At 42.6% G+C, this 13,707-nt stretch overlaps 1 protein-coding gene across 2 annotated transcripts; it reads left to right on the top strand.

Annotated features, from left to right (window-relative positions):
• The first annotated feature begins 3,771 nt into the window (after positions 1-3,771).
• On the top strand, positions 3,772-9,369 carry Ctla4 (cytotoxic T-lymphocyte associated protein 4). 2 transcript variants are annotated; one of them, XM_055617021.1, is made up of 4 exons: positions 3,772-3,874; positions 6,883-7,230; positions 7,844-7,953; positions 9,265-9,369. In XM_055617021.1, the coding sequence occupies exons 1-4, from the start codon at positions 3,772-3,774 to the stop codon at positions 9,367-9,369; spliced, it is 666 nt and encodes a 221-aa protein (XP_055472996.1). The 2 variants fall into 2 exon arrangements, with proteins under 2 accessions (XP_055472996.1, XP_055472997.1); XM_055617022.1 differs by lacking the exon at positions 7,844-7,953 and having other exon boundaries at positions 9,265-9,332.
• The last annotated feature ends 4,338 nt before the right edge of the window (positions 9,370-13,707 follow it).

Raw genomic sequence — 13,707 nt, 5'->3', positions numbered from 1 at the left:
GCGTCTTCATAGTTGTCTAAACAATGTTGTCTAAACATAGCTGTCTAAACAATGTCTTTGGATCATACCTCTTCCCTCAGGATTTCTGTTAGAAGCCGTGTTTGGATCTTTCCACGCATGCCCCAGGTTTAATGTGCTCACATGCGAGCCATGACTTGCTTTTCCTATCTTTATTTCGATAATTGCACCTCTGTCTTCTCAGTGATCCTCTAGTGAAAGAGGATTCCTTCTTCTTCCTGAGTTGCCAGACCATTGTCAGAGCCTCTTTTCTAGGTGACACAGCGTTACCTTCAAAAAAGCCTTGATGAGTTATAGCCTCTTCCTGGGGAAAAGATGGCTCTCAAGGCAACAGCTGGCAAGTCTTTATGGCAGGCTTCAGATCCAGCTCCCTTTGACTGCTTTGCCTCTCTTTATGGGGGATACCATAAATCAGTTATTTCTCAAAGTCTTGCTTTATTCCTTTATTAAGTGGGAAAAGCAATGATCCTTATTTTGTATGGTTATTATAAGACTGGAGTGGGATAAAATGAGAAAATCAGGACAGTTTCGAATCGGGGCACTTGTGGCAGCTAGAAGGCAACCATCCAGGCACACCTGTGAGAGATTAGTGTCAGGGCATTCCTGTGAGGGATTATGTTGATTAGGTTAACTGCTGTCAACAGCTGCTGCTTCAAGGTCCTGCTGCCTTCACTACCAGACTATAATCGACTATGAGCCTTGAATTGTGAGCCCAAATAAATTTTTTTCCCCCGTAAGTTACGTTCGTCAGGATATTTTATCACAGTGACTGAAAAAGAAGCTAAGGACCATTATTCCTCCCAAGCCTTAAATCTCGTGCCTCTTTCCCTTTATTCAGTGATTGTAGATTAGTTCCCTAAGAACCTTGTCTCCCAAACTGTCATTACCTTTGTTAGAAGAGGGGTTAAAAAGCCGCTGTTGAGAAGGAGAAGAGAGGGTGGGATTGAGAGAGGAGAAGGTAGAGAGCTACAGGGGAGATACAAAGTGAATATATTGTAATTAATAAAAATTAAAATTAATGAAAAATAAGATTCATCAAAGGAAAAAAAAGCCACTGTCTACAGGCCAAGTGGAACCGACATTTGTTTTTATAAATAAAGCTTTATTAGAAAGCAGCCACACATATTTGTTTGAGTGTGGTCTATGGATGTTCCCACCCTAAACTTGAAGAACCAAGTTTACTACATGTTATTTACATGAAAATTTTGTGAATTGTTGTTGCTTGGGGATATTGCAGTAGACTTCTTCCTGGTTATTTCTTCCTGGTTATTTGTTCTTGAACCTGTTTATTCTTTCTTTCTGGGCAAGAAGAAAGTTCTGTGAGGTTTGATCTTGATTGTGCTGATGGACTTTTGTGTTTCACTGGCTCTTGCAGAGGTGTCAGCTCCCATCAGATCCTCTGGCAAATACTGCTCTTTTTTTTTTTTTTTTGAATATTCAACCCTTACTTTTGTCCTCAATAATAAGCCCAGGGTTTTCCTTCTCCAGTAAGACTTTCCTGATGTCCACTGCTGAACCAGCGGCTTCTGTTCCTCCGTCATCTTCAGCTACATCATCTCTCTCATTCTCAGTCTGCCATGATGATGATGGAGTGGCTATCTGTCATAACCACTGCCTTGAACTCAACTACAGGACAGGAATGTTTATTTTTTCACTTTTGAAGTCTTTAGTGCCCAGTCTGGTTCCTGGCCCATAATAAAAGCCATTAGGTTGTCATTGCTTCTTGGTGTATGTGTTGGGGGTTGGAGGCTTCTCTAAAATGCTAGGGGAATGTAGAAAAGAGACACATCACAAGAGGCTTCCTAGGATGTAGACAATTCAGCCGAATAGCAGAGGCTGTGGAGAGGAGAAAATGAAATGATGGGAACAAATAAGACTTAGGAAGCTTGTGTCCATGTGATAAGACCTGAAAGAAGCATGTTGGGAAATAACATGCAGAATGAAAGGCATGTGTGAGAGCATGCTGGCAGACAGGCGCTAAAGGAATCAGATGGTTCCTACTCTACAAAGCCTCTTCTGATGGGGTGCAGAGATGGCAGGAAACCACAGAAACACTGGAGCATATACCGTTCTCTGCCTCCCAAGTGCTGTGATTAAAGGCATGCTCTGCCATGCCAGGCAATCAGCCATGTTTTTTTATAATGTCATCATCCAATGATAAGGGCACAAAGTGTCTAGCGTGTTACGGATTCTCCATAAACATCCCTTTCATTCTTGAACTATATGAGAACGCCTCAGATTTAAGGGGAGTTTTCATTGTTTAGGATTCTAAAAAATGTATTACAAATATGTCCGTATTGAGTATTCTAACTAATGTACACTAATATAGAGAAGTCTTAGATATTCTCAATACCAAACATTTAAAAAAATTTACTATTGTAAAAATACTACAGTATTTATAGATAAACATTGTCCTCTGTACTGCAGCCTTCATGAGTTTAAGTATTCTGGTAATGTTTATCTTCAGTTTTGAATTTTTGTTTTGGTGGTGCTGGGAATTGAACCCAAGGCCTGTTACATACTAGGCAAGTACTCTACCACTGAGTTATCTCCATCATTGCGTTGTATCTCCTTCACTGAGCTTTATCAGCTGTGTCTCCTTCATCACTAACCTGTGTCTCCATCACTGAGCTGTGTCTCCATCACTGAGTTGTGTCTCCATAATGAACTGTATCTTCTTCACTGAGCTGTATCAGCTGTGTCTCCTCCATCACTAACCTGTGTCTCCATCACTGACCTGTGTCTCCATCACTGAGCTGTGTCTCCATTACTGAGTTGTGTCTCCATAATGAACTGTATCTCCTTCACTGAGCTGTATCAGCTGTGTCTCCACCGCTGAGCTGATTTTTCATCAGTGAGCTGTGTACGCCCTAGTTTTGAGTGTTTACCTTTTTAAAACTCCTGCTATTAAAAAAAATCCTCCTATGGAGGTTTTAATGACTTTTTATTTGGGTTGTCTTTTTCTGGACCATCTACAACCTTATTTTGCCTTTGTCAAGACTTTAAGAACCTCTGATTTCTTTCCCAATTGGCAAAACCAGAGACCATTTTTCCTGTTCTCGCTCTCTCTCCTCTGTGTGTATGTGTGTTTTATTTTTTGTGATTTTGGCATTTTTCTCTCAATAAAATACTAAATGAAGTTGGCAAAATAAACTCCTTTGCGTAGTGAGGGGCTCATAGAAGGACAGAGCCTCATAGCTAGAACACATTTTTTTTTTTTTTTTTTTTTGTGGATGACTTCCACAGGAAAAAAAAAAAAATCTGTCATCAGAATGGCCTGAGAGAGATGGCCCGGAGAAGTCAGGGAAGAGAACTGGGTAGTTAAAGATAACCAGATAACTGAATAAAATTGGGGTTGGTATTTAAGGGTACCTTGTACTCTACAGTAAATTATACTCTCCAAGACTCCACTTATCCAGATCCTCAGAGGTGACTTGAAGCTTCAGTTTCAAGTTGAGTACATTTTCCATCCATGGATTTGCTTGTTTTGTTCAGTTTTACTTTGAATATTTGAGGTTGTCTTTACTACGTAACAGCTAAACCCACGGCTTCCTTTCTCGTAAAACCAAAACAAAACGGCTCTCTATTCAGGTGCTGTGTGTGTGTGTTACATTTATGTAGCACATACCTGGGATCAAAGCTGTCTATATAAAGTCCTTGAACCTGTGTGGGTTCAAACACATTTCAAAGCTTCAGGATCCTGAAAGGTTTCACTCTGCTTCCTCAAGACCTCTGCATTGTTCCCATAAAACCATGGCTTGTCTTGGAGTCCAGAGGTTCAAGGCTCAGCTGCAGCTGAGGATTTGGCCCTTTGTAGCCCTGCTTGCTCTTCTCTTCTTCCCGATCTTCTCCAAAGGTGAGTAGAGACTTCTGGAGCATGGAGGCGGAGGAGGTGTTTTTCCTACATGGGTTTCATTTCTTTCAGCAGCGGAGGACAGTGATTTATAGAAAAGCCAGAAGTGATGGGCAAAAACTATGTTTTGGTTTAACAGCTCTGTGTTCCCAGGCAAGTAGAGGAGAACTAGCAGCAACAAGTGAGCAGAGACTTCTCATCACAGACTGCTGGAATTCCAGCTGGGGCTTAGTGACCCCATGAGAGCTGGTTTGAGAACAAGTTCAGATACTTCTATATCACTGGGAGAAAATCCTGCAAGATTAATAGGTTTAAGGGGAGGAAAGGTTAAGGCATCTGGAATCCTGAGTACATTTGATCTTAATACCAGAGTGACCTTAAGATTTTTTTATCCTAAAACAAACAAACAACCCCAAATGCCTAGATTCAAATTAGTAAGAATTCTTTCCTTATTCACTTTAAATTTGTGAGACCCTCTTAGCTCTTTAAGTTACCATACCTAAGGCTCAGGGAACGTTGCAGAAGAGAGGGCGGAGAGACTGTGAGAGCCAGAGGCACAGGGAATTTACTGTGAGACTGTGTCTCCTAGGAATGTCAGATGCTACACCCATAAAGTCTCATCAACATGACTGCCTAAACATGAGCTGAACAAGGGCATGAATAACAACAGGCATGCCAAAGTAGATGGGGAAAGACTAAGATGCCTCAATCCTATACAAATAACTATAGGCAACCAAGGACTATGGAGAGCAGGAGGCTTCCCCAGGGAGAAGTACACCAACTCTAATCTAATAACAAATGATCAGCACTGAAAACATAGTGCAAAAAATATAGACACATGGAGAAGGTTTAAGTATGTATATACATATACATATATGCATATAACAACAAGTAATGAAAAGAGAGGCCATGACTTTGGGAAAAAAATCAAAGAGGGGTACATGGGAGGGTTTGGAGTAAAGAAGGAGAAATAATGTAATTATATTGTAATCTCAAAAAATAAAAGAAGTAATAAAATAAATGAAGAAAGAATAAATTAGTTAATTATTTTAAAGATGAAATAGTTTTAAATTGAAAGAAGAAAGGAAGGGAAGATGGTAGAAAGGGAAGGAGAGAAGGAAGGAAGGAAGGAAAGAAAGAAGCAAGGGGGAAAGGGAGAAAGGGAGAAGGAAGGAACACAAATATTAGTCTGTTTGGCCTAAGATTCTTTTTATTTTTTTTTCTTCATAAAATCCTCTTAATTATTGTAATAACTACATAAAGATTTTAAGTACAAATTCCTGATTTTCAGATGTAGTAAAAGCTCTTGAAAGGTCAATACCAAGCTTGTTATGCGCTTTGAAAAGGATGTATCTACTGGGCCTTTAGCTTTTCTCTCTCTAAACATTTTAAATTAAGAATCACATAGTTCGTGTGACACCAATGTACAAATGATATATGATGATTAAATTTTACCAAAGAAGCAATAGTCATGTTCAGTTTCTTGTCTGAATAGGTCACAAAAACTTTAATGTGGGAGAGAATTTTTTTAAACACTCTAGTGGGGTTTCCATGGAGCAAAGACTGCTGGGAGAGAGTCTGTGATGGCAGAGATGAAGGTTGGGCAGACACCTGCTGTCTCACGAGCCAAGCTGTTGGAATAACCCCGGCAATGACTGCTGCTACATTGTTCTCTTTTCTGGGGACAGATGCTATTCTGTACAGGTGCTTGCAGAAGAGACCACTGTATCTCCCTTATGGGTAGGAGAGGTGGCCTTGCACACTAAGCCTGGAGTAGTATTCAAGATTGTAATGCGGAGTACGCTAGAGGCTAATTATCTTCTTGTTTTTGCAATCAATGTTAGCAAATTGCCAATGACATTGTTCATTGTTTTAAGTTTTGGGTGTGATTTGCGATATTGACCAGACAGCATCTAGGTTAGCTGTGGAAAGGTAGCGTGACATAGAGCCATTTTTAAATCGAGGGCTGAGGGCTGAACCTAAGACCTGCGTACTCTAGGCAAGCACTCCACCAAGCTAGATCCCCAGCCCGTTTGCTTGGTGTTATTTGGTTTTTAAAACAATGTCCTGTTGTTTAGCTGAGGTTGGCCTTGAACTCGAAGTAACCTTCATCTCCTGTGTTCTGGGATTGCTGATAGGTACCTCCCATATCAGGTTGCAAAACCCCTAATTTCAAATGAGGAAAGCATGTTTGTACAGAGAGCTGGACTTTTTTCTCTTAAAGTATACAGGGAGGAAAGAGAAAAACAAAACAAAACAAAACAAAAAACAAAAACAAACCCCCAAAGGACCAGGAAAGTGTTAAGTGAAGGAAAGAACTGAGGCAGGACAGGCGGTAGGGAGGCAGGGGAAGCCCGCAAAAGTCAACATCAGGGCTGCCCCAACCCCAAGAGGAAATGACCTGGTGCCCTTGGCTCTGCGGCTTCCTCTTCTAACATCATACACCTATCTACCACTGTGATGCCAGCGGAAGGGTGACCAGTGCCCCGAGCTGAGCTTCAGCTGATCCTGGCTGACAGAGGTACACTTATAAATAAGCAGGCAGGAAATGTTGAGGTTTACTTTGGGAGACGAGGGCAAGGCTTTGCGCCCCACGCTCCAGAACTTCCTCTACTGCTGCTCACAATCCTTCCTGCGTGATATAGTGCTATTACCGCAATAACACAGACTACGCTGCCATGTAGTCTACGCCTCTTTCTTGATTTGCTGAAATGACGTAGTTCATGAGAGCCAGGTACCCTAGGTGCTGTACCATTATTCCAACTGCCTTCCATGAACTATTGATCAGTAAGAAAATATTGGAGAGTTACTGAAGATAGCTGAAAGATGGGAAGGTAGGGTGCCAGATACGTGGCGAGGCAAAAGGCAGGGGCGGGGGGGATGAGTTTGTTGAGGCGTGAATTTGTAGGAGCTCCTCGAAGATGAACCTCCCTTGCCCTAAGGTGTGGCCTAGTAGTCCCAACCTTGATGATCATGAGTCCACTAGGTTACCTTTGGCTCTTCCTTGCCAGCCATACAGGTGACCCAACCTTCAGTGGTGCTGGCCAACAGCCACGGTGTCGCCAGCTTCCCATGTGAATATTCATCTTCACACCACACTGATGAGGTCCGGGTGACAGTCCTGCGGCAGACAAACGACCAGATGACTGAGGTCTGTGCCACGACATTCACGACGAAGAACAAGCTGGGCTTCCTAGATGATCCCCTCTGCAGCGGTACCTTCAATGACAGCAGAGTGAGCCTCAGCATCCACGGACTGCGAGCTGCTGACACTGGACTGTACGTCTGCAAGGTGGAACTGATGTACCCACCGCCATACTGTGTGGGCATGGGCAACGGAACCCAGATTTATGTCATTGGTGAGCAAAGCCGTTTCACTAAGAACACGTCTGTTGGCGCGCATTAAAGAAAGACTCATTTGTTCCCGTTTCTTATATCTCTCTCTCCTTACTCCACCCCAATCTCTTCCAATCAACCATCCAAACTAAAATCCCCAACTTGGAATTGTAAGGAAAACAGGTTTACATATCATGAACCAAAACACCCGCCACACACCCCTGCGGCATTACTGTTGCCTTTACACCAGAATCGTTTTGTCCCTTGGTTTGACGTTCTTCATAGGTAGTGCTGTGATTTGTAGCTAGGAATTCCTTATTTAGATGGCAGTCTCGCTTATGAGTAGCTGCATAACCATCACTCTGGCAGTGATGAAATGTGTTTGAGGAGATGTTTTATGCTCCTGATAGACGAGGGCACTTGTTCTTTTGGAGCCATCATGAACTTTAGCCTTGTCCCTGTGATGGCAGTCTGGGGAAGGCACCCAGCAAACAGACTGGCCTGTGCATTCCCAATACAAGGTAGGGTTGGTTAGCAAAGCCTGGGGCTCTAACTTGTTTTCTTCGCCCCAGGGGGAAGTAGGCCCCTGTAATTGAAGGCTGTCTCAGGAGGTTTGTGCTTTGTCTCCTGTTGCAGATCCAGTGTCATGCCCAGATTCCGACTTCCTCCTTTGGATCCTTGCTGCGGTTAGTTCGGGGTTGTTTTTTTACAGTTTCCTGGTCACCGCTGTCTCTCTGAGCAAAACGGTGAGTGTGGTGCTGACATTGTTCCACAGCTAGTGGGGGCACCTCTAGCTGTACCCTACTGACCGAACGATGGTGTCGAGTTGAAGCAATAAACAAAGGGGGAAGGAAGGGTAAAGAACAAGCTAGAACCCCATGCACTGGCCTTTGAGGTTTCGGGATGACTAAGACCGTACGTGAGCATGTTTGACAGTGAATGTTTGCGTGCTTCTCAGCAGGGTTTCAGTTTGAGTAATGGATTGAACAACACGGGGCAGCTGTTTGGGTCTTCACCATCATGGCAGTGGCCCTCATCTCAGCAACCCTGGAACACAGGGCTATGCTGGGCAGCTGCTGCGAGTGAGAACCACTGGGGTGGAGGCTTCTTCACTGAACCCATGTGTTGGTGCCGCCCTTGGGCCTTCTTTTTCAAGCTGTAGATAATCGCGTAATACCTGCTCCTCCCACCCCCATTATATTATGTCCTTACCAAAGCACCTTGACCTCCTCCCTGGCTCAGTGAATGAAAGTCCTGGTTTTTATTTATTGGTAGTGAAAAAAGAGAAGTGTGGAATCAAGTCTCCAGTCCTCAGCCACATCTGTGTAAGGCTGGCTTTCCTTATCACAAACAATGTCCTTTGTTTTCTTTCCTCCTCCTCTTCCTCTTCTTCCTGCTTCTCCAAAGTTTTATCTTTCTACCTTTGTTACTTTCTGTCTCTCTGAGTCTCTGTTTTACACACACACACACACACACACACACACACACACACACACACTTTCATTTTATTGCTATAGCTTCCTTTTTTATTTGCTATTAAGCTACCACCCAGCCTGGCTGACTAGATAGATATCAGTTGTTGAAGTTGCTAAAGTGATAGAAACTGGGAGCTAACACAGACAAAAACCAAGCAAGCAAGCAAGCAAACAAACAAAAACAATAAAAGGCATTAGAAAAGTGGAGATGAGAAATATAGCTTCAAAACAGGATATTTAAAAGCCACTTTTAAATGTTTACATTGATTCCCACAGACAAGATCTAGTGAATTAACTTGGGCATTTTGGGTGCTCTTGGAGAAGTTTTCTCAAAGCCTTTTCTTCATCCTTTCTATTCAGTGAAAATAGTGGCTATTTTACACTTGAATTGCAGAATTATTTATCTAAGGTGAATTTGAATAGTTCAATCAAGAAAGTCTCCCAGAAATTATAATTCCGTATGTTGTTGTGGATGTTTTTTTTCACTGAGGAGGGACCCAATATTTACTGAGTCCCATTATGGTTAAAATTGGCTTCTGTATTCTTTGATAATAATTGCTGTTTCTTTTTGTGTTTTGGCAGCTAAAGAAAAGAAGTCCTCTTACAACAGGGGTCTATGTGAAAATGCCCCCAACAGAGCCAGAATGTGAAAAGCAATTTCAGCCTTATTTTATTCCTATCAACTGAAAGACCATTTGTGAAGAAGAAAGAGCTTACTTCAGTCTCTAACAGCTGAGGCAATTTCAACTTTCTTTTGCTCTCCAGCTATTTTTGCTTGTTTGTGTATTTTAGGGAGAGTGTGCCTCTCTTTCATATAAAGCTGGATACAAAATTTTCAATTAAGCATACTACAGTTTAGAGCTAAGGACCATGAACAGAGAGCTTGGATATTTCTGTCATGTCTGAACAGTTCTTAGTCAAGGCATCACTTGGAAGCAGCATAAAGATATAGCATTATGATGTGGGGTCAAGGGAAGGTTAGGGAATGGCACAGTCCAAAGAAAGAAAAGGGGTGAAGGAGGGGATGGAATTGTACACACCATGTATTTACCTATGAGATGTTTATGACTTAAATAATTTTTAAAATTTTCATGATGTTATTTTTTTAACAAATGTATAATTACATGAAGATTTAAACAAATGTATTTACATAGCTATGTGATAGCTGATTCCAAAAGGTTGTATTGTTTCAACATGTATTTTTAAGTGATATTGTACATGGGTATTTCATGTGCTATTGTGTATTTGCTGGTGGTTTGAATGTAAACACTATAGGTCGGTGTCTTCCCACAGTGGGTTCTGGGGAAGTTTTGCTGGGGGTCTCAGGACACTAATACAGCACATAGGACTTGAGGTCCTGTGTTAACTGACTTGGAAACCAGAGGAGACTGTGGTGCTCAGTTGTACTAAACCGCTGTTGACTTCAGCACTGGGCTTTCACATGAATTGTGTTTGTTTGTTTGTGTTTCTATTTTTGCTTTCTTCGATGACTTACAAGGAAACCAAAGCTGGTGGTGTCTGTGTGACAGAACACTGTTTTCAAGGAACTGCCTCTCTCATGAGAACGGTAGGTCTGTCCTTCTAGGAAACTCCAGTATACGGCCCCTACACTGTGACAGCTCCTCCCAAGCACCAAGTTAATGCCACAGAGAGAAGAAAGCAGCAGACAACAGAACAGGAGGCACGAGAGCTCCTGAAATCTAACACTGTTAGTGTTTTTTTTTCTTTTAAAACTCAGTATTTTCCATGAAAATGCAACAACATGTATAATATTTTTAATTAAATAAAATTCGTTGTGGTTGTTTTAAGGAGCTGCCTAATTTAATAGCTTTGTAACTAAGTGCTGTGTTTGAGCGTGGTTTTGAGACATGTTTTAATTATGCGTGTCTGCGTGTGGGTGTATACCAGTGTGCACAGAGGCCAGAAGTGTGGGATCCCTCCACGGCTAGCATTACACGTGGTTGTCAGGTGCCCGGGGTCCTTGCTGGGAACCCAACTCCCACCCTCGGCAAGAACAGTGTGTATGCTTTCTTAGCTGCTGAGTCAGCTCGCCAGCCCCTGAGTTCGGTTTGGATGGATTCATTCAGCACTCACTAGAGTCTCTGATGCTAAAATCCTGGATAAGTAAAAAAAAAAAAAAGGGTAAAGAACACTTCATGGGCCAGCTGTGTACCAGCCCATGACTTGAAACCCATTTCTTAATTTCCCCTATTTGGATATGATATAGGCACAACCGTCCTTCCAACTTTACAGGGCTCTTTCCCCAGCTTCTTCACTTCCTCTTTCTTACCCACAGTTTACCAGCTCCCCTAACTCTGATTCCTGTTGCCATAGCAACTTCCAGGGCTGTCAGTGCTGGCCCTCCTGCAGCCAGTCTGATTAGTCTTCCCTGTAAACGGAGAGTTCCCCCTGTGTCTTACAAATGGATTATTTTGCCAAGGTAGAGGAAACGTACCTACTGTTCTGTGACACTAGCACTCAACACTTGGGACCACTGAAGTCTCCCTGATTCTTGGTTAACCAAGGTGTATCACTAGCCTGGTTGGTTTCCTTTAAAGTTTCTCGTTCTTGACCTCTACTTCCTGTTATTGTCATGGGCCATGATCTCTTCGTGGTTGGCCATAGACCACTGTAACTGAACACACTGGCTCACTTGCTAAAAACACTGACTCACGGTCTTTGGATGGTGAGGCTGGAAATTTCCCAGAAGCTCCCAGGGGTTTCCTGTTCTCATTGCCACTTAGGTGGCATTCTTTATCTCTCTCTCTCTCTCTCTCTCTCTCTCTCTCTCTCTCTCTCTCTCATAGGAGCCCTGAGAATCCAGGCATGAGCTACAATGTTTGGCTTCACGCGGTTTCCAGTGCTCTGAACATAGGTCCTTGTGCTTGCACAGCAAGGCTCTATTCACTGACTCATTCTCCTAGTCTCCTCCAAATGTCTCAATCCCCCATCCTTTGTGGCCAAAGGATCAGACTGAAGTTGGTCTTTAAGCCTCCTTAAATTCTCCCCTTTAAGCCTATACAAATTTCCCCCTTTCTGTTTCACAGCTATCTCTGGTTTCATCTCTAATAGTTTCAAGTGTGCCTGAATTTTAATCTTAGCTTCATTTGGAAGCGCTCTAAGAGGGATCATCACAGCTTTAGACATACTGGATGATCAAGCAAGTGGCCGAAAGTCCTGGGGAGCTAGGGTCTCTGGGACCGTGGAGAGGACAGCTGTCTCCTACTAAAAAGCTGCCTGTGTTTTCTTTTCTTTTTTTTTTTTCTTTTTTTTTATTTATTTTTAAATTTTATTTTTTTCTTTTTTTTAAAATCTTTTATTATTTTTTTATTAATTACACTTTATTCATTTTGTATCCCCCCATAAGCCCCTCCCTCCTCCCCTCCCGATCCCACTTTCCCTCCCCTTTCTGCATGCATGCCACTCCCCAAGTCCACTGATAGGGGAGGTTCTCCTCTTCTTTCTGATCTTAGTCTATCAGTTCTCATCAAAAGTGGCTGCATTGTCCTCTACCGTGGCCTGGTAAGGCTGCTCCCCCCTCAGGGGGAAGTGATCAACGAGCAGGCCAATCAGATTATGTCAGAGGCAGTCCCTCTTCCCATTACTATGTAACCCACTTGGACACTGAACTGCCATGGACTACACCTGTGCAGGGGTTCCAGGTCATCTCCACGAATAGTCCTTGGTTGGAGTATGAGTCTCTAGGAAGTTCCCTGTGCTCAAATTATCTTGTTCTGTTGCTCTGCTTGTGGAGTTCCTGTTCCCTCCAGCTCTTACTATTTCCCACTTCTTACATAAAATTCCATTCACTCTGCCCATCAGTTGGCCATCAGGCTCAGCATCTGCTTTGACAGTCTATACTGCAGAAGCTTTCAGAGGCCCTCTGTGGCAGGTTTCAAGGTTGTTTCCTGTTTTCTTCTGGCTTTCAGAGGCCCTCTGTAGCGGGTTCCGAGGTTGTTTCCTATTTTCTTTTTCTTCTGATGTCCATCCTCTTTGCCTTTCAGGATGGGGATTGAACATTTTAGTTAGGGTCCTCTCTTTTGCTTAGTTTGTTTAGATGTACAGTTTTTAGTGGGTTTATTCTATATTGTATGTTTATATGAGTGAATATATACCGTGAGTGTCTTTTTGCTTCTGGGTCAACTCACTCAGGATGATCCTTTCCAGGTCCCACCATTTACCTGCAAATTTCATGATTTCCTTATTTTTCATTGCTGAGTAATACTCCATTGTATAGATGTACCACAGTTTCTGCATCCATTCTTCAGTTGAGGGGCATCTGGGTTGTTTCCAGCTTCTGGCTATTACAAATAAAGCTGCTACAAACATGGTTGAACAAATGTCCTTTTTGTGTACTTGCGCCTCTTTTGGGTATATGCCTAGGAGTGGTATGGCTGGATCTTGAGGAAGCGCTATTCCTAGTTGTCTGAGAAAGCGCCAGATTGATTTCCAGAGTGGTTGTACCAGTTTACATTCCCACCAGCAGTGGAGAAGGGTTCCCCTTTCTCCACAACCTCTCCAGCATGTGTTGTCCCTTGAGATTTTCATCTTGGCCATTCTGATGGGTGTAAGGTGAAATCTCAGGGTTGTTTTGATTTGCATTTCCCTAATGGCTAATGAGGTTGAGCATTTCTTTAAGTGCTTCTCTGCCATTCGATATTCCTCTGCAGAGAATTCTCTCTTTAGCTCTGTTCCCCATTTTTTAAGTGGATTACTTGGTTTGTTGCTTTTCAGCTTGTTTAGTTCTTTATATATATTGGATATGAGTCCTCTGTCAGATAGAGGGTTGGTGATGATTCTTTCCCAATCTGTAGGCAGTCGCTTTGTTTTGATGACGGTGTCCTTTGCTTTACAGAAGCTTTTCAATTTCATGAGGTCCCATTTATTGATTGTTGTTCTTAGAGCCTGTGCTGTTGGTGTTCTGTTCAGGAAGTTTTCTCCTGTACCAATGAGTTCTAGGGTATTCCCCACTTTTTTTTCTAGCCGATTTAATGTGTCTGGTTTTATGTTGAGGTCTTTGATCCG

Source organism: Psammomys obesus, unplaced genomic scaffold (assembly GCF_907164565.1).
Source record: "Psammomys obesus unplaced genomic scaffold, mPsaObe1.curated_primary_1811, whole genome shotgun sequence".
NCBI classification, from domain to species: Eukaryota; Metazoa; Chordata; class Mammalia; order Rodentia; family Muridae; genus Psammomys; species Psammomys obesus.
This window is presented reverse-complemented; position numbering and strand designations above follow the sequence as displayed.

Bases quoted from the DNA above. Each gene is read 5' to 3' on its own strand.
- Ctla4 (XM_055617021.1), top strand. From the start codon at position 3,772: ATGGCTTGTCTTGGAGTCCAGAGGTTCAAGGCTCAGCTGCAGCTGAGG. The intron at 3,875-6,882 runs GTGAGTAGAGAC...CTTCCTTGCCAG, and splicing joins CTTCCCGATCTTCTCCAAAG to CCATACAGGTGACCCAACCT. The intron at 7,954-9,264 runs GTGAGTGTGGTG...GTGTTTTGGCAG, and splicing joins CTGTCTCTCTGAGCAAAACG to CTAAAGAAAAGAAGTCCTCT.